General features: G+C 46.0%; 1 protein-coding gene across 3 annotated transcripts in view; it reads right to left on the bottom strand.

Annotated features, from left to right (window-relative positions):
* Positions 1-10,348: 10,348 nt before the first annotated feature.
* Positions 10,349-21,137, bottom strand: part of TMEM178A (transmembrane protein 178A) — a 43,340-nt gene continuing 32,551 nt past the window's right edge. For all 3 annotated transcript variants that reach the window (XM_079792445.1, XM_079792446.1, XM_079792447.1), the window contains one exon: positions 10,349-11,600. In XM_079792445.1, coding sequence (XP_079648571.1) covers positions 11,359-11,600 — 242 coding nt within the window. In that variant the 3' untranslated portion in view covers positions 10,349-11,358. The remainder of the gene's footprint in view (positions 11,601-21,137) is intronic.

Here is a 21,137-nt window from a genome sequence, read left to right as displayed (position 1 = left end):
ATTGGGTCTAAAAACTTAGATTGCTTTAAAAACTAGTGGAATTGTACTCAATTTCAGCTTAACCCGTTTCATTCTTCACTCATCTGGCTTCTTGAAGCACCTGTTTTTCTGTGGGGGTTTTTTGATAAGTTTGTGCGAGGGAGTCCACGAGTCCTGCTCCATGTGGTCCCATGTGGCTCCAGGTGGCTCTCTACCCCTGAGCAGCCTTACTCCAGCTCACTTTAACTTCAGTTCTCTTAAAAACCATTCTCCACTCCTGTGAACACCCTTTAAACTGTTAGTTTATTGGGAAAATTCTTTAAGAACTGGCTCATTCTTTAAATCAATACTGCATTAATCACGTGTTTTATCTCCCCCGGTTTACTTTTCACAGTTGGTTTAGTTTCAATTCCCGGGTCCATTTTATGTGAGAGACATGTTGGCATGCGAGTGATTTACTGTAGTCACAGCAGAGGCACATAAAGCAGGGGCTGCTGCTCCATTGATATGTTTGCAGGCGTACAGGTACTTACTCATTTATGCCGACCTCAAACCCTGGTTAGCGCATCGGCTGGGGAGTTAGACACCTTGTTAGAGACAGGCTGAGAGACCCTGGTTAATGCTCAGTCTCAGTGACCTCCATTGTTGACAGGAATGACAGTCAGAACCTTCAGATACCTCCCTGTCTTGAGGTTTTGTTTTGTTTTGTTCTGAAGTCACTGCATTAGCAATCCATCTCTCAAAGAGAAAATATAAAATGAAGTAGTCTCCTTGATGCATAACAAAAAAACTGGGAAGATGCCCTTGCATGGACTCAACATCAGATGGCTTTATTACATTGTGTAATTTACATAGTGCTTTTTTTTAAAAAAAAAATTAATTCTTGTGCAAATTGGAGGAAAAAATAGGAAGTTTATATAGAGGTGTTCAAAGCATTTTGTGGGCTTTTTAAATGTAGGGTGATCGCCAACACCCCCGGAAGGCACATCAGCCATGATGTCTCCAGAGATTAGGAAGAGATGATTGACTTCCAGGGCCACGCAGGAGGACAGTCACTAACCAGGACTAAAACCCATGAGTCTCTGAGTTCTCATTCTCTCTCTAACCACAAAGTGATCTAGCCTCCTTTTTTTTTTTTTAATAATAGCTTTCATTTAATAGTTTTTTAAAAGCCAACGGGAATGCTTTCACAGGGCAAAGTAAGGAAGACCTACCCACTTAAATATTAATCTTTCAGCAGCCCTGGTGACATGGGAATTTCTTAAAATGCTCTGGAGGGGGAGTGCCAAGAAGTTAATTAAAATTGCTGTCATCCCTTTAGGCTACTGCAGAGTACGGGGTCTCCTGAAGGTCAGCCACATAAGGAGAGGTTCTGTGCTTATAAAAACAGGTCTGGCATTCTTTACAGAATTCCAAAGGGCCGTGTGTGCTCCGGTTTAGAAACATAGCAGCTTGATTACAAACTGCAGAGCAGTAACTTCCAAGGGGAACCATGAAAAATGAAGAGGAATATGAAGCTATCTAGATATATACGATTTTGAGAAATAAGCTCAGATATTGTTTTAAAATGCACTATTGGTATTTTTCCTGGGTCTCAGGTAAGTGATCCGTACCTTTTACCCGAGAAAGTGGAGCGATTGGAGTGAACAGGCCAGAATCCAAACCTTGGCTCTGCCACTGAGTGCCGGAGGGAAGGTTATTTAACCTCTCTGAGCCTTAGTTCTCCACCCATAAAGTAGGGGTGTGTGTAAAGAGCGTGGCTTGGGAGAGTCACAGAGGAAACTCAGAGTCAGTCCCTTGGGCTTTTCATCACATGCCGAGGGACAGAACTGGAGAGAGGACTTGAGAAAGAGGGCTTTCTTTTCCATTTCTTTGTATCTAACCTTTACAAGAATGAAGGAGACTTGGAATTGATAGGAATGGGACTCTCGCACCATCCTCTTAGAATCAACTGCTTTAATAGAGAGGTGCGTGTTGTGTGTTTGTTTTGAGCACCCAATAGAGTCTAGAACTAACATGGAAAACTAAGGGTTAGGGAGAAATGAAAAGACCTTAACAATTAATGCCGGTCTCTGGATTCCTCTTGCATTCTTATGTTTAACAGCTTCAACAGGTGTGATAAGATGTGTTGTGAATTACCTGTGAGGGATGAGTTTGAGGCCCACTGAAGCCACGCAGCTGAGTGAAGTTTAGTTCAGTCACGGCCAACTTTCTAAAGCAAGTATTTGTGCTATCATCACAGTCAACATGACTGACGGGCAAAGCCTTGGGGATACAAATAAAAGGTGTTTTATGATTCAAGGACTAAAGGTCCTGAGCTTGACTTCTGGTTGTGACTGTGAGGGCCCTATTGTGGTCTGGGAGCACGAGTCCCAGCCCTCCTTGTCTGGGACAAGATTTAACAAGGCCCCCATGAGCCCTTATAGCAAGGCTTCAATGCACTTCCCAGAATTCCCAGAGGACGGCACTCCACAGATAGAGCATTTCCTAAAGAGCCTGAGGGTATAGTTCCTGCACCCTCACAGCCCATGATCACCGTGGTGGCATCATCAGAGTCTTGGCCTTGCAAGTGAAGCAGATCATAAGGCAAGTGGTCTGTGCATTTTGTGAGTGTTGGCAACACCAGCCCTAAGACATGATTGGGGCTTAATGAAAGCAGACAATAGTCTAGCTGGTGGGATTTAAGCTGGGGGTGGGCCATGAGTGACATTTGCCTTTCCCATTAACTCATAATTACTACATTCTTTCCCCCAGGCCTGGGCTGAAATCTTCCCAGTCACCAGTAACTGACCAAATTCACATTCAAGCTGAATCCTATTTGCCAACCCTGGTAGAGGTAGCTTCTGGAAAACAACTAGAAACCAAAGAGGGTGAGGCTGGCAGTTGGAAAAGTTAGAGAGAAGGAGCATTGGGATCATTGGACCATATTCTCAACTACAGCTTTTCAACCTGAGCTCCACTCAGTAAAGGATAAATGTCATCCTATGAGACACTGAATTTACCATGAAACTCAATATTTTTTCCTTTTTTTTTTCAAGTTATCTTATCCCCTCTTTTATACAAGAGCCATAATTGCCTTAGTAAATAACCTAACTCTAAAAATTGCTTAGTTGTCATTTTAAATCATGCCCCTACCCTTCTCCCCATCTCTCCCTCTAATTTTCCAGCAGGTCTTGTCAATTCCATCTAGAAAATATATCCGCCCTCTTCTCTCCACTTCCTCTCTACCTTCTCAGTCCAGTTGTGTTGTCTGGATTTCTATAACACCCTCTTCCTACCTAGCTTGTTTACCTCCATTCTTGTCTTCTTCCAATCCATTCTCTATCCAGTGCAACAATGACATTCTTTTTTAAAAAATATATATGTATACTAGAGGCCCAGCGCATGAAATTCGTGCACAGGTATAGTCCCTAGGCCTGGCCTGCGATCAGGGCCATCTTCCCCGGCTGCCAGAAGCCGGCCCTGCCCCCTCCCCCACCCCCGCCGCCACCTATCCCTGTTCCCCACTCCCCATCAGGCGATCGGAGCCTGCTGGCTGGGAGGAGGGATCGAGAGGTTGGCCATTCCCACCCACTCACCAGCCCTGCCCCCCACTGCCGGTCGCCCTCTGTGTGTGGGGCAACCGGTGGGGCAGGGGCCTTGGCCTGGCACCGCCTGCGTCTGCCACTACCCACCTCTGGTTCCCCATTCACCATTGGGCGATCAGAGCCTGCCACCCGAGGGAAGGGACCGAGAGGTTGGCTGAGACGTTGGGCTGGCAGGCCCCAATCTGGCGATTGGAGCCTGTGGGCTGGGGGCAGCTCCTGCGTTGAGCATCTGCCCCCTGGTGGTCAGCACGCATCATACTGACCGGTCGTTCTGCTGTTCGGTCAATTTGCATATCACCCTTCTATTATATAGGATTTTTTTATGTCAGAGAGAGGAAAGGAGAGGGAGAGAGAGAGAAACATCAATGATGAGAGAGATTCAAAAATCAGGTACCTACTACATGTTCCCTACTTGGAATAAAGCCCACAACCCAGGCATGTGCCCTGACCATAAATTAAACTGTGACCTCCTGGTTCATGGGTCAACTCTCAACCACCGAGCCACACCAGTCAGGCAACATTGACTTTCTTAAAGTGGAAATCAGATGACATCATGGTCCTTCTTTAAACACTTTCACTGCTTTCTATTGCCAGAATAAAACCCAGCTTTCTTACAGCAGTCAGCAAGGCTCGACCTATCTTGGCAACCTCACCTGTTCCACTGCCCCTGCTCTCTCCACTCCATCCCCATGGTCTCTGAGTTTCTGTCTGTAGAGAGACTCTAGGAGAGCACCAAAGGCAACCCACAAGTAGCCCAAAGCCTTACATATAGCAGAGAGTATTTTACAAAACTTACATGCTAATGGGGGGAAATTAGGCAATAAAGACAGAAAATTATCTTATGTTATAGCCAAGCAATTTGTTTTCCTCTCGGAAGCTTCAAGAAGACATATTCCAATAGTTTCAAGAACAATTAGAAATCTTGCTTTGAAGGCTGGCAAAATATAGGTTGTATATAGAGAGGAAATATATTGGCTAGCCATGTTCCCGGTATGCAATGGGGTGCCCTGAGCATCTTGGAGCCTTGGTGATTGCCCTGCAGCAAGGAGAACTTCCTCTCTTTCTGGTCAAAGGACAGGGGCCCGGAGAAATTCAAATAATTCAATTTAAATGAGTTCTTGGTCAGTAGAGCTTTCTGCATTTAAAGGCAGTCATTTTTGAAGCAGTCCTTTCAGAATTCCAATTAGAGATTTAAAACATACCCGAACATAAATGGGAAAGCTTCTCAATTGAGGTGTAAAACCACACTGGGGTTACTAACTTAATGCTGTTTGAGCCATCAAATAAATGTTCCATAGTGCTCAGTTCATAACACATTTCAAGTTATATCTGGGTTAGTTTGGGTTAATAGCCCCTTTAATTATTCCAACGGAGCTTACTTGCTTACCAAGCTATATTCTCATTCCATTTAGCCTATTTTACTACTGTATATTTTTTTATAGGCTCCCTAAAATTGGTGCTAAGGGAGTGAGTTCTGCCCAGGGAAGAGGAGAGTTTATCTTTGTGACTCTGAATTCATGCACTTGTTCCACAAAGATGTCTGAGCACCTACTGGTTTCCAGGGCGAAGCTCTGGAGACAATATATGAACAAGGGAGTTTCCACCTTCCAAGGGTCTTTGATCCCGTTAGGGGTGAACAGGTGATTAGGATATAGTGTAGCATGTTCAAGGCAGGCTTCCAGGGGGGTTGTGCTGAAGCTGAGGCACAAGGGAAAGTCAGCATGAGCCAGGCAGAGAAGTGGGCGGCCCCAGCAGCAGGGACAGCCTGAGCAACGCCCTGGAGGCAGCGATGAGGCAGCATTCGCATCCGCGTGCACTGGCCTCCATTGGGTTGTTGATCTTTACCTTGTGGCCTCCTGAGCCTCCAGGACCCCATGTTCCTCTTCACCTTCCGCTCAGGTAACTGAGGCTTACCTGTGCAGTATACCTTTGTCGTTCTCAGGCTTAAGTTTCAAATGGGAAGTCTTTAAGAGAGTAAAAAAAAAAAAGTTCATGTACTCTTTATGTTGCTGAGGATATGTGAAATAAAATGTACAGCCAATGAAAATGTCATTCAAAAGAAACATTTCACTCTGTCAATTTACTTGAATCCTGGATTCATGAAAACATTTAGGGCTTGAAAGATCTCATTTTCCACTTGTACTTTAGTGCATTTTATATTAGAATAAACTTCACTAGGGCAAGAACTCTTGTCTGTTTTGCTTTTTGGATGTTTCCTACTGGCACAAGGTAGGCATTCAGTAGATATTTGTTGAAAGGTATAGTAACTTTTATGGAGAAATGACATTCTAGCCCCGGGTCGGGGCGAGGCCGCGGGCCCCTGGAGCCGGGTGAGCCCTGGGCCCCGGGCCGGGGCGAGGCCGCGGGCCCCTGGAGCCGGGTGAGCCCTGGGCCCCGGGCCGGGGCGAGGCCGCGGGCCCCTGGAGCCGGGTGAGCCCTGGGCCCCGGGCCGGGGCGAGGCCGCGGGCCCCTGGAGCCGGGTGAGCCCTGGGCCCCGGGCCCGGGCGAGGCTGCGGGCCCCTGGAGCCGGGTGAGCCCTGGGCCCCGGGCCCGGGCGAGGCCGCGGGCCCCTGGAGCCGGGTGAGCCCTGGGCCCCGGGCCCGGGCGAGGCCGCGGGCCCCTGGAGCCGGGTGAGCCCTGGGCCCCGGGCCCGGGCGAGGCCGCGGGCCCCTGGAGCCGGGTGAGCCCTGGGCCCCGGGCCCGGGCGAGGCCGCGGGCCCCTGGAGCCGGGTGAGCCCTGGGCCCCGGGCCCGGGCGAGGCCGCGGGCCCCTGGAGCCGGGTGAGCCCTGGGCCCCGGGCCCGGGCGAGGCCGCGGGCCCCTGGATCCGGGTGAGCCTGGCCCCGGGTCCGGGCGAGGCCGTGGGCCCCTGGATCCGGGTGAAGCAGTGCCCCTGGGTCCAGCCGAGACCAAACCAGAGGGAGTCGGACCTGCATTACCACCATTTGTCCACCATCCAGAGCTGAGGGGTCAGTGCCGACATGTACTCACAGGGAACCGGTGGACATTGATATTGGGTCTCAAAAGAACTGTTGGTCCAGAAAGAAACTCACTACAGACTGATTCATTTGCCTGTCAGCATAACTATTATTGCTCGTCGCACATTCAATTCTTATAAGTATATCTATAGTGACACATGATTTCGCTCATCTAGGGGAAATGATGAACAACATAGACTGATGAACAAGAACAGAACCAGAAACAAGGAGGCATCGATCGGACTATCGGGCCTCAGAGGGAGGATAGGGGAGGGTGGGGGGAGGGGGGAGAGATCAACCAAAGGTCTTGTGTGCATGCATATGAGCCTAACCAATGCTTAAGTTCAACAGAGGGTTGGGGCATCCAAGGGGAGGGGTGTGGGATGGGAATGGGGGGATGAGGACAAATATGTGACACCTTAATCAATAAAGAAATTTAAAAAAAAAAAAAAAAAAAAAAGAAATGACATTCTATGTAGGTTTCCCACATCCAGGACTCTGGACTCTCAAGGGTCCATGGTGCTCCAAAGAAGGAGGTGGGAGGGTTCCCTCAGAGTAGGCAGCAATGGTTCTAACATTGCAAACAAACCAAGAACGACATTGTGAAAAGGAGGGGCCTGTGGGTCTATTGGAAAGCCCTCTTTTTTTTTTTTTTTTTTTTTTGGTAAATGTTGTCTATATATGGCAGGTGGACACGATTCTTAGTTTACAATCCCAGGCGTTCTGTAAATCCACTTTCTAGTCGAAGCTCTATCTTGCAGCACTGGGGGAATTTGCCCTCAATTATCATTAAGGACACACACGCACAGTTGTGTCAATGTCTCTGGGCCTTCTGAGGGTCAGGCTGGCTATCACTGAGAAACCCTTTATTCCAAGGCTTGGTCCGCCCCAACCCACTGTTCACTGCTGGGGCATGAGAGCCCTTGTACCAAAAGCCCAGCATCCCTGGGCACCCCACACAGCCATTCTCTCTGAGGTCCTGACGTCCCCAGAAAGGGACCAGGCCCAGAGCGGGTATGCCTCGGGCTGGCCTGCGATGTGTAGGTTCTTGACTTTGTGCTGGAAAGATTTTACAACAGGAGTCCAGGTGATGTGGAGAGTGCCTTTATTAAAGCGGGGAGAGTGAAACCAAGGAAGGGCCTGAGAGAGAAGAAGCCACACGAGAGAGCCTAGGCGGGGCTGCTTTGGCTCTCTAGAAACGTCAGAGAAAAGGGGCCTGGTGGACAGGTTCGGGGGGTTAGCCCGGGACAAGCTACCACTGCCCATTGCTCCCCTGGTTGCAAGTCTCGTGGGGACCCTTAGAGTTTAGGAGAAAGAAAAGGCGTGGGCATGCTCCCGAGACAGCCCACACTGACATCCTTTAAGGCTTTTCTCTCTCTTTTTTGGGCAGGAACCCTAGGGAGGCGGGGGGGAGGTGGGGGAGGGTGGTCTCAGCAGATTATTCATCAGTTTTCCAGGTGTGTTTTTAAATTATATGTTGATGTACCAAAATGCGTGCATAGAGGGGCCAGGGTCATTTTCTGGTCAGCTCTGCCTGTATCTTGAATTTGTTTGGTTCTATTTTGTTTTGTTTTGTTATCCCCCGCCCCCCCCCCGCCCCCCCCTCCCCTGTCTTTATCAGTCCGTGGGTTTGGCTGCCACGAATGGTACTAATTAGGTCTCTGTTATCTATGTCCCTGACTGGGTGATTTAAGCTATTTACGCTCTGGTTAGGGAGGAGAAGTGCAAATTAGTTGCTCTCAAGTGTCCTTGGTTTAGGGAAGATGAGATCTTGTGATTTCCTAACTGGCTGTCAATTGTTTGACTTGTCTGGCCCCATTTGTCCAACCACCTGTCTCCGTTTCCCTTTTCTGACTCGTCAAACATTCTCCTAGCATCTAACTATCCTGCCTCACGGACACGGTCACATCACAGGGCGTGAGGCCCACCTAGTCACGGGGTTGCCACCCTTTTCTCTTTCCAGTCTCTGGGATGCCCTTGAACTCCGCTCGCCCACAGTCAGTCCTCTGGCCTGGCCTCCCTCCCAGACCCGCTGTATCCTCACTGCAATGAGCGCAGCTGCCTCTGCTTTCTGTCGTGCAAAAATAAACAACCCTGAGGCAAAGAAATACAGTCTGGCTACAGGCATGCAACTAGCGGTGGGACAGAGAGAACAGAAGGAGAAAAACAAATCGTCTCAATAAATTATTCTGCCCCACGCAGGACTGCAGCGGCCATTTCAATCGTCTTCATTCGAAAGCTAATTAAGAAAATAACCCTAAGAGCAGCCCAAGGACTGGGGGGCCGAACGCTAGGCTTTGGCAACCTCTGATCGCACTTCCTGACAGTGTAAATAGAAAGGCAGAAACCGTGGGCACGCCGCTCCTCGCTGGGAGCTCGCTCTGGCTGGAAGGCGGCGAGGCTCTGTTCTCGCCAGCGCACGTTTGAATCCTAACTGAACTCTCCCCGCTTCTGGGCAAAGCTTTCTGGTGCGTGAACCCTCCAACCTCCTGTCCCTCCGAGGCTTTCTTCCATTCTCACCCCCAGCCCCTAGGAAGCTTCTCAGACACTTCAAAAGTCAGTCACTCAGACACTGCTTTGGTGGTTGGAATATAAATGTTCAAGAGTCTCGACATCTTCTATGGGGATCTGCAAAGACGACTTCAAAGACACAGCTCTCCTGCTTTGAGAATTTCCCATATAAGTCATAAATAAAAATAACTGCTCCGTGCTGTGTATCTCTGATCTCACCCAGGGACGGGTTTATTAAACAGCCTGCAAGATGGCCAGGGATCATACCCACAGGCCTTAGCGAGCGCTCGTGTAGTCTCTGGGGTCATCTAACCTCTTCCAAACACTGTCACTTGAAAATCAGGCTTTATTTGTCAGGGGAAGGGGGGTAGATGATCGTTACCTTTTATGAGAACCGAATCAGTGTCTGAAAAGAAGGAAAACTGTATCTTTTCTGAAATTAAAAACGCAGAGTGTCTTACATCTGGATATGGCATTTTCTCCTATTTTAAAGAGCATTTTTATTACACATTGTGTATAGAATGGAGGATCATGTTGGAGTTAAGAGGAAAAGCTTAGAAGTGAGCTAGTGCCCACCCTTCCAGTTAAAGATAAGGAAACACAATGGAAGGATTTAAACCGTTTGTCCTACATCCACACGTAGGGGAAGGACGGAGGAAACAAATGAAGCAAGCATTCTGCGTCTGATCCTCAGCTTCCTTGCTAGGAAAATGGAATGAGAGTACCTACCTTAGAGATGGAGAGGATTACACGAAGGTACGCCTGGAATAAACAAAGCCCCGTTACTGGCACATCGTAAGAGGTAAATAAATGTTAGCGGCTGAGACGGTTACTGCCGCCGTGGGGCAGGACAGTGGCTCTCAATCCCACCTGCACGTCAGAATGACGTGCGATGTTTTTTCAATAACACTCAAGCCCAGCTGCAGACATTCTGAGTCGATTGGTCTGGGGGGGGGGGGGGTCCAGTGTAGGTGCAATTGAAGGAATAGATGACTCTGATGGGCAGCCAGGGTTGAAATCTACTGGCCTAGGTGGTCCAGAGAGAAAGACAGAGACCTTGTATCCTCAATACTGGCTAACTACCAGGCAGATGGTAAAGAGAAAGGGAGAGAGAGGGGGGTGGGGGGGGGGGGGAGCGCGATTTAAAATAATATGGAAAGGTTTAAAAAAAATTTTATCAGCCCGGCTGGTGTGACTGAATGGGTTGAGTGTTGACCTATGAACCAGGAAATCACAGTTCAATTCCTGTTCAGGGCACATGCCCAGGTTTTGGGCTCCATCCCCAGTAGGGGGCTTGCAGGAGGCGGACAATCCATGATTCTCATCATGGATGTTTCTATCTCTCTCTCCCTCTCCCTGCCTCTCTGAACTCAATAAAAAATATACTTTAAAAATATTTTAATGGTATCTTTTTTCCATAGCAAGTGTGTGGTTGCTACATACAAAAGATAAGCCACAATGGCCAACCTAATCGAAATGGAGTGATTAGAAAGGCTTAGTGACGGTCTTATTAAAACAAGGTTCTCATCTGTCTGTTCGGCTGGGAAACGTGCTGCCACGGCTGAAAGACCGGAAAACACGCCCAGATTAACAAGGGGGCAGTCATTTAATGCAGAAATCAGTTAACGTAAAGAGACCGCGGGTGGACAACAGACAGGACTTCAAACAATACTGCATAGTGTCACCAAATAGCTCTTAACACAGCTGATCTGTTTTCCTGATGGTTTTGATTCCAGTACAAAGACGGAGAAGAGACTTCAATTAAAAAATAAATAAGGCAACAGAAGAAGAATGCTCCTGTGACAAGGAACGTCCACAGACATTTGGTGCTGACACAACGAGACACCATCAGGACAAGTTCTGAAGAGGCTGTATGAAAATTTAACAAGCACGGTCCAATGACAAGAAAACTATACTTGCTTTGTGATGAATCCTTTTGCAAATAGAAATGACCCTCAGGTAATTGTTATATACAAGCTTTCTGCGATAAGTGGCAATCATACAAGTTCTTCCACTACAACCTCCTCTTGGTCTAAAACCTAGACGTGTCCCATGGCACTGGCTCCCTATTCCTCACAGTCAAAGCATACGTAGTCATTAAAGCACTTGAATCCACAGTAGTCTTGTCCTTAGGAAGGTGGGGAGGTTTGTATCAGTCATCCAGAAACGGCTGGCAGGCAACAGGTTGGAATGTAAAAGACCGCTTTGTGCTTGGGATCCTGATGCGCCAACTCCACTCCGTTCCCCTCAGGAGTCGTCTGCCCTGTGGACGGGCCACCGAGCGGTGAACTTGAGCGTGGACAGTCATACCGTGGAGTCCCTGCCAGACTTGAGCTGTGCCATCTTGGTCCGGCTAATAAATGGGTAAGCGATGCAGAGCCCTCCAGCTGCCACAATGAAGCCTAAGCTGCACCAGGCGCAGAAGATGGACCAGCTGTAGCCGTGTTCCACGTCGTCGGGCAGGCTGTAAATCAGCTTCGGGAGGCGGTGCAAATCATAGGAGATGCTGGCAGCGTAAGTGCAGAGGGAAATGGTGCAAAATATCCCTGTAAATAATACAAAGGGAACGAAGGATCAGTGACAGTGTTGCCGGCTACATGCAAGGCAAATGCCAGACTGGCCTTTGTGAAAATCAGACCAACAGAGGAGGCGATCACTCCAAATTAAGAAAGGATCTATAATTTTTTTGGACCTGAATTACTTCATTCGGCAAAGATTGGCAAAACCTTTATGTGCCAGACTGTAGGCTAGGCATTGTAGATACAGGAATGAAGAACACAGGGGAGAATTCTAATAACTTGAATTATTCAGAATTATCTTGCTTGAATGGTATGTATATTTAAATTTACATTTGTTTAAGTTAATAAAAATTGTAATTATTTTTAAAACTCTTCCATAACCACTCAAACCTAATGTAAAAGTTTTCATTTCCCTTGTTCCATACCCCATTTTTATTTTATTTATTTATTTGTTTATTTATTTACATATATATATTTCTTCATTGATTTCAGAGAGGAAGGGAGAGGGAGAGATAGAAACATCAATGATGAGAGAGCATCATTGATTGGCTGCCTCCTGCACGCCCCCTACTGGGGATTGAGCCCACTACCCGGGCATATGCCCTTGGCCAGAATCGAACCTGGGACCCTTCAGTCCGCAGGCCGACGCTCCATCCACTGAGCCAAACTGGTTAGGGCTGCCCCATTTTTATATAGCTGCAATCATCCTACAAAGCCTGCTTTCTCTTTGAATTACCACCAGCATTCGTGCTTGTCATGTTGCCTGTAAATAATACTTTAAATTAATTTTTACAAGTGCTAAATCATTTCTTAAGTTACACAGCCTGGCACATACTAGGGCCTCCACAAATCATGTGGGGATGTGTGTGTGTGTGTGTGTGTGTGTGTGTGTTTAATGAATGACTAAAAACTTTTAGATAATATAATTAAATCCAGGAAATTGGAAATGATGTAAAAATAGCTGAGTAAGCAGGTCATATACTTCAACCACTCCAAATGTAGGCGATTTGGATGATATAAATGGACAGACCTGAAATTTTACTTTTTTATACCAACACATGTCCTTCCACTAAAATCGAGACTCTGATAAAAATCCCCCAAACACGGGCTTTTAAGTATTCAAGTGATGCTCCTATTCCACCACAATGGACCCCCAAGGATCCTCCTTTGGGTGGGCAGGGGATCAGAATGAGACTGTTGCTGAGCTGAAAATGGGCAATAAAAACCAAATCTGGTCCCCACTGACCTATGGGAATGCCCACTTTGGTCCCAGTCTTACACGGCTCTCCTTCATTCTTTGGTTTATGCTGCGTACAGTGGAGGTCACACTTATTTGCTGAGAAATTGTTTTGGTGACTTTAGGGACCTATGCAGCCTCTCCATAGGAAAACAGAGGCACAGATTTGGGAATAAGAAAATGCCCCCTTTTAAACAGAGCTTTGGGGATCAGAAACACTACCAGAAAAATAAACTCAGAGCCGGCAGCAATAGGGAAGAAATAAAGATGACCTGAATGCAATTTTTTAAGTGCTGCAATTCTGCCTCCACTCAAATCATGTAAGAGCACATTGCCTGAATCCTTTTCCAAATGTTCATTTAGAAAAGAAATGTTTTCAATTAAAAGGATGCATGATCTGAGATAATTTGATATTTTCTACTCGGCCTAATTCTGTTTTTAAACTCTAAAGTGATTGCTTTTCTACAAAGGATAAAATCTTGTCTTCCGAGTCCTTGCTCCGGAATATAAAGGCAAACATGTCACTTTGAGTTCTCCAAAGAAAGATCATCATAGAAATAATTCTTTCATAAAGGAATGAACCCGGCAAAAAAAAAGAATACTCCTCTGCTCTTTTCAAATCTTGTGAAGAGCAAATGTTCTTACATCTACAAGAATGTTCTCCCTGGCACCAACACAAAGACAGTGTTTATATATAACAAGGTCCTTCTAACCAATTCTGGGAATAGACCAATAAGGCAGTTAGAAAAAATCTGATCTTCAACAGGTACAAGATAATAATAGAAAAATGACCTGTTTGCAGGAAAAGCAGCTCCATTCTGCATTTAACTATCTGCACCCAGCTGAATGCTTAAAACAAAGCTTTTTGCCCTGGTTGGGTGGCTCATGTGATTGGAGCACTGTGCCATACACCAAAAGGTTGTGGGTTCGATTCCTGTACAGGGTACATACCTAGGTTGCAGGTTTGATCCCCGGTCAGGGCTCATAAGGGAGGCAACCAATCGATGTCTCTCTCACATCTATGTTTCTCTCTCTCTCTCTCTCCCTCTCTCTCTCTTCCTTCCCCTCTCGCAAAATAAATAAATAAATAAATAAATAAATAAATGTAAAATAAAAATCAATAAAAAATATATATCCTTGTGTGAGGATTAAAAAAAAAAGTCTTTTTACAAGTAACATGGTTTTAATGACCTCTGAAAGCTTGAGTCCAAACTTAGACTTTTAAACATCCTTTGATGTCCAAATGCAATAGGCTGAGATGCAGGAAATGCATTTTCTGGTCCCCAGATCCACTGCTAATCACTGTGCAACCTTGAAATTACCTAGCCTCGCTGAGCCTTCATTTCTTCATCTAGGAAAAAAGAGGAGTGGTGGGGAGCTGGTTACTGAAGTCCCTTACACTGTCAAATTTCTGTAATTCAGTTATTCCAAAATGTGGCGTAGTTCCAAAAACGTCCTAGGGAATCTAGTATCTGGTAATATGCACCTAAATAAAAAATAGATTGTCACGGATTTTCTTTCTGTATTGACTCCCTTTGACTTTGCACTAAACGTTGATTTTTTTAGCGCCTCTCCCCTGCCAACTCCATAAAATTGCGTTTGGTGAAATGAAGTTTAGCAGAACACCTCTAGCTCACACTGAGCAGAAAGGGATGATCAGAAACCATCCAACCTGCAGGCGTCACGGAGGCTGGTTTTCTCCGCCTTCCGCGTCCGGAGTGGTGGTGCTCTCCCTGGGCACCTGGTTTGTGCTTACTTCATGGACACGGTGAACGTGGCACTAATAAAATGTCTTTCTTGGACTGAGTTGCCAGAAAGCTGAAACTCCCTAAAACTAAATCAGGGGCCCACCACGGGCAAAAGTCGGGGACTTTATGGCATGCTTTTTTGCTACTAAGCGCACCCTTGGGTCCATCATGCTTGCAAACCTGATTGCTCGTCGTATTTTTATGACTTAGTTGTGTTTATTTTATCATAAAATATTATATGCAGTTCTGTTCCATTTAAGTTCTTTTTGGAATAGGGCACTCCTCAAACCTTGATGAAAACCTGCTTTATTTTCTGAGGCCTTACTCACTCAGCTGACAGTGGTAGAAAGGGTTACCATGAGCCCACAAATATGCCTCCATCTGTCCTTCCCCCGTCCCACAAATGCCCCCACAGGCTGGTCTTTAGTGACATTGTTTCATCTTTCCAAGGTGTCCTTGAAGTTGCTCTGAATGAGAGGAAAGCCAAGATTAACAAAAGAGTATATCTGAGAGTTCCTCCTTTTTAGAGGCTCACATCTCTAAGAAGTTCCCACATATGTCATTTGTGGGATGGGCAGGACTGTGTTTGAAATACTACAAGGAAAGGTACGGAGACTAGACAAAGCGTTGTGTCCAAAGCTTTTGTAAAAAGAGGCCTGACCCATTCTAGGTATTTTAAAAAGTAAAAATAAAACCATCTAACTTAAAAGGCACCAAGAAAAAGTGTTGTTTAAACATCTTTGTTGTACCTGGATTGTTAGTCCTAGGCCAATTTTTATACCGTGGAATTCCATTTTGGTTCCATATCTATGATTAAAATAAAAAAATCATAATATGCTAATTAGACCGGATAGCCAAACGACCTTCCAGATGTCCTTCCTTATGAAGCCGGGGCTGGGAGGGCTGAGCCCCTTGCATGAATTTCGTGCATCGGGCCTCTAGTTTTAAATAATGCTGCCTTTTTGTCAGTAGCAATCTAGTTCATGGGACAGGGGCATGAGAAGATAAGGTATCGCCCCTGCATTCTGAAGTTCCAAATCTAATGGCCCTTCCTAAAACCCATGAGGAGAGAAGCTGCCTCTCCTCCATTCTTCTCGGAGGTTTTTCCTTCCCTTTTCCTTCTCCCCTGACCAGCTGGGAGTGACCTGTGGCTACCACGGATACTGTTCAGCTCAGCTGGTGGCGCCCAGGGAGGGAAGTCCCAAGCTCAGTCCTGGCTATTGCCGAGAGCATCTTCAAAAGGGTGAATAATTACTGGTTCTGAAAAGCCCTGCATGCAGCTCATCTTCTTATAAAATATTAAGAGGGTTTCTGCCAATATTCTTAATTAGAAAATACCATGATATCACAAGATTATAGGGCTGGAAGGGATATTTTCGGGTCGAGACAGAGAAAATTTATGCGGCCATCCCAGATCATCAACCTAATTTCCCTCCCTAAAATCTTCATGGTGCCTGTGGCCAGCTGGTAAGATGTAATTAGGGTAACTGGGCGCATTCTTTGGACCATCCTCCTTTGATGTGCTTAAAAGGCTGAAAGAAGAAGAAGTTACTTCACCCTGGTTAGCCTGCTTGATAAATAACATAACTGCAATGCCCAAAGGCATAAACATTGGCTCCCCTGCCCTCCTCCCCTCCCTCCCCACCCCCTTTCTTCAAAGAATGACCTGCCCATCATCCTGGTCTCTTTGCAATTTCCAGAAGAAAAAAAAAAATGCCTCATGCTACTTTTCACATGGATTGAATGACTGGGTAGGAGTAATAGAGACAGACAAAACTTTACAAAAAAACCCTCACAAACGTAAATAAAAATCCACAGTCTGCAATTATTAAATCCCCAAACTCTCACCCTGTTCCTGAAAGATGGCAGCAATCTCATTTAAAGGCAAAGCCTGACCTGATGGGACATAGGCTATTTATAGTCCACATCGATCCAGCTCAGGGTATGTTTTGCTGCAGACATGTTAATGTATTTGATTACAGACCTTGCTGAAGGTGTTAGATAATATATGCACCATGTTCCCTTTCTCAAGGAAAACTTTAACATCCGGAATTCCAAAACCTACCGGGCCCCAAGGGTTTCAGATAAGGCATTGAGGACTTGTAGTTTTAAGTCATAATCAACGGATAACCTAGATAATTCAATACAGCCAGGTGGCCAAGTCTTTTTTTTATTTGAATGCATTATGGCCAAGTCTTTTTTTATTTGAATGCATTAGTCTTTTTAAATTATTATTATTATTATTTGAATACATTGAAGCAAAGCAATGAATAGCCTAATTGGGGTTTTAATTGTTCCTGAGCTTTGCTGGGTCCGCCTGGGCTCTTGTCTCCCCTTTATCTGCTGTCACTGTGGCCACTCATGGCATAAAATGGACCAGGTGAGCAATGAGACCCCCATCAAGGCAGGACCAGTACATTAGAAGATAATAAGGACCCTACAACAAGATACAAAAGTTGTATTTAGCCTGGCCGGTGTGGCTCAATGGTTGAGCATTAACCCATGAACCAAGCGGTCACCAGTGATTCCCGGTCAAGACACATGATGGCATCTGGGGCTTGATCCCCAGTAGGGAGTATGCAGGAGGCACCCTATCGATGATGTTTCTCTCTCATTGATGTTTCTCTCTATCCCGCTCCCTTCCTCTCTCTCTAAAAACCAATAAAAACGTATTTTTAAAAAATTGTATTGAAAAATGTTGGCATTGAAATGGAAACACTCATAGATACAGAGAACAGCCTGATGTTGCCAAAAGGGAGGAGGGTTGGGGAATGGGTGAAAAAGGTGAAGGTATTAAGAAGTACAAACTGGTAGTTACAAAATAGTCTTGGGATAGAAAGTATAAGAGAGGAAATATAGCCACTAATATTGTCATAACTATGTATGGGGCCAGGTGGACACTGGAAGTACTGGGGGAAACACTCTGTAAAGCATATGATTGTCTAAACACTATACTGTACACCTGAAGCCAATACAAAATAATATGGAATATAACTGTATTTGAAAAATTAAAAAAATGTTTGCATTGAACAAATTAAGCCTTTAAAATATTTATATTTATAACAATGTATTCCCATAATAATATGACTATGGCTACCGAATGGAAGGCATCATTTGACGTTGATGGAAATATTGCTTCCCGGTGCCCTGGAAGCAGTGTGTTCTAATGACGGGCAGCAGGTCACAGCTAGAAGGTGAGTGTCTTATCCCCTCCGTCCTCTGATGCCTCTGTGACCGCGTGTGTCGCCTCACAGGACATGAAGCCAAAGGGCTACATTTGCAGCCCTTGGGGGATGTGAGGCCTGGCCCTGGTCCTTCTGCAGCACCCCCTGAGAGGCCCCAGGAAAGAGGGAGGGGGAGAGAACCTGGCTCCCCGGGGAGAACGGACAGTCGGCAGCACTGCTGTTCCACGTGTGGGGAATCAAGGCCTGTCTGTAAGCACTAGGCAGAAGGAGGAAGGTCTCAAACTGTCACATCGCTGATGTTCCTCATTGAAGGTCTGGCTAATAAGTTCAGGTGGAAAATGAAGACGCCAGCACATTAGAAGGGGCTAAGTTTAGCATCAAAAATCTGTGGGCGTGATTCTGACAAGGGCTGCTGAAGACACTTCTGCTTAATTAAAATCAATTTTTTCTTTTAACCCTTAGGGCTCTCCTGTCCTGCTGCCACTAATGTATCTTCTGCAGTGGATTCACATAGTTATGTTGGTGTTTACAAAGGTAACAAAGGACGTGTATGGGAGTGGGGTGGGGTGGGGGGGCAATGGGAAGATATGTACACATATAATACATTAATTAAAAAAAATGGAAAAAAAAAACCAAAACAAAGGTAACAAAGAGGCATTTGTAGTAGCAAAATAAAACAAACCTCCATGAATCCCACAGTAAAGAAACAGATGACTACAACACAGCATAGCCACTTCATGGAAGAACACCCAGCTATTAATCACTGAGTAGAGGACGATGTAGCGACATGGGGAATGGTGAGGGTATGATGGTACATGGTAGCCCAGAAGACTAAATACTTTCCATGTGATGATGGTCACAAATGTTTCTCTTTCTCGCTCTCTCTCTCTCTCTAATGAGGCAAACTCATGAGCAAGAAAAATAATTAAACAATCTAATTTTTTAGGGGATGGGATCTATAAGTGAATTTTTCCTTTATTCCAAAAATGTTGTTTGGGCAACCAAAAGCACAAGAAGGAAAACAATGTTGTGTTGTGTCTCTTTGTCCTTCGGGAATGACAATCAAACTTCAAGTTTCTAAGTTCGTTGTTGTTGTTTTGGTTGTTACGGATTTTTATTATTGTGACTGTTGTTTTGTTTTTATTTAACAATCACACAGGGGCTTTCCGTAACAAAGCCTGAGAATCCCTGAGCTAGTCTGGCCCCAAGTTACAGGTGACATGTGGATCAGAAAGAAGGGCTGAGCCAGGGACAGGTGGAGCCAGCTCAGGAAACTTGGCTCCTAGCTCTCCTCTGAGCCAACCCAACACTGAACTCCTACCCTTCTTTCATTTAATACCAAACCAGCCCCTCAGTCTCCCAAGGAAAATCCACTGGGCCTGGTTTTTAGGTCCCTGTGATTTATTTTATTGCTAACAGTTGTTTTATATGCTAAATTATTCATGTATTAACCACATTAAGAGTGTCCTTTAAAAACTGCAGGCATACCTCTGAGATATTGCGGGTTAGTTCCTGACCACCGCAATAAAGTGAGTGTCACAATCAAGTGAATCATAATCTTTGCCAGGAGAGGGTCTTGCCTTCAATTTATAAGAAAAGCAACCTCCGTGAAGTACAATAAAGTGACGGACAATAAAACGAGGTATTCCTGGACTCCTACTCAGGCTTTTGTCATCCACAGCTTCTCTCATTTTCCTGACCAGGGGATGTGATGTGGGCCCGCCCAGGGCTGGGGGGTGGGAGGGGGGGTGAATTTGCATTTATTTCATGTATATGGGGACAAGAGTCAGGAAAATGGGGGCTCAGCTAATAAAGGGAGGGAGGAAAATGGGGAGGATTTTTTATGACCAGTGAGCCCCAGCAGAGGCATAAAGGAATTCTCTGGGCAGCACGGGCCGCTGATTCTTTGTTGTCCTGGCCCACTTAGTCTACAATTTGGACTTTAAACGAATCCCTCAGGCAGGCACCTGATGAGTAGTCTTGAGGGTTCAAGTCCTCCTCCAAAACCGCAGGAGCTAGAATTTTAGCCTCCTGTGCTCTGCTGTGTATTCAACAAAATCGGGAAAACCTAAATTGGTTTTCTGCTCACAACTACTCAGGGGCCACGTGACTTCTGAATGCTCAGTCAGGATGTTGACATGATGACCCCCATTACTGACAGGGCGGGAAAAGGGGCAGGTGGGAGTTTCCTGGGCTGATTGGTCGAGCACACCAGAAAGCAAAGCGCCACCTACCTGTCAGCCCTGGAAGACAGACCGAAAGAAACCAGTGTCAGCCACAGAGGGGCGCTGCCGCCTCCAGTTAACAAGGCTTGCGTGGGTGACCACTACCCTGAGAAGTGCTAGAAAACCCAGTTGTGGTCACTTGAGTAACAGAACTCCAGGTTAATAGAAATAAGCGAAATTCGTGCAAGAGTAGGCCTTCCCAGCAGGGGCGGTGCCTCGATCCCTCCCTCACAGCAGCAGCGGCTGCCTCGACCCCATGCTGCAGCCCCAGCTTCGACTGGAAGGTCGTCCAGAAGGACGTCCGGACGGTCATTCTGCTGTTCAGCCGTTCAGTTGATTTGCATATTATGCTTTTATTATTATAGATGGCCACTTATCTAGAGTAATACTAGTTCTAATACTGAGCATCCTTCGTGAAACTCTTAATTTGGCATTCACGAATCATGCATGCACTAATTTTTTTGTGATTCTTTGCTGTCCTAGCCCTCTTATTCTATAACTAGAGGCCCGATGCATGAAATTCATGCAAGGGGCTTGGCCCTCACAACCCCTGCTTCATCCTGAAGGTTGTCCGGACGGTTGGTCGTCTGGATGGTCGTTCTGCTGTTCAGTCTAATTAGCATATTAGCTCTTTATTATATAGGATATAGGATAAGGAACAGACGAAAGATTTCTTCCTTGCACTCAGTGTTCACCATCAACTTAGATCCTGACTCCTTTTTAGACAAAAATGTCCTTCTCCTGCTAATCAAAAAAGCCATAGTTATGTATCCACCTCCACCCTCCACCCCTTCCAATCTCCTGCTTTAAGATCAAGTCACTCCTCTGCTTAAAACCTTCTGGTGGCTTCCATCACCGACAAATTAAATCCAAGCCACCGCCTGCTTCTCATGTGATCCTCCCCTTTCTTTCCCTGCCCCCAGCCACACCAGTCTGCTTTCTGTGGTGCAAAATACACCCGCCCACCCCCACTCTCCTCAGCTGCAACACCCTCCCGATCAACGGTGCTCCTCACAATTCAGCTCAGAAATCGCTGCCTCGGCAAGGCCTTCCGGGTTCCCCTATTCCACCCTGTTTATTTTCTTCCTAGCTTTTATCACTCTCATAAATAGTTTATCTCTCCCCACAACAAAAATGGAGAGGGATTTTGTCTGCCTAGTTCATTGTGT

This window comes from Cnephaeus nilssonii (genome assembly GCF_951640355.1).
Source record: "Cnephaeus nilssonii genome assembly, chromosome: 15".
In the NCBI taxonomy this organism is placed as follows: Eukaryota; Metazoa; Chordata; class Mammalia; order Chiroptera; family Vespertilionidae; genus Cnephaeus; species Cnephaeus nilssonii.
The sequence above is the reverse complement of the archived record's forward strand: the minus strand, read 5'-3'. Positions and strand labels throughout refer to the sequence as shown.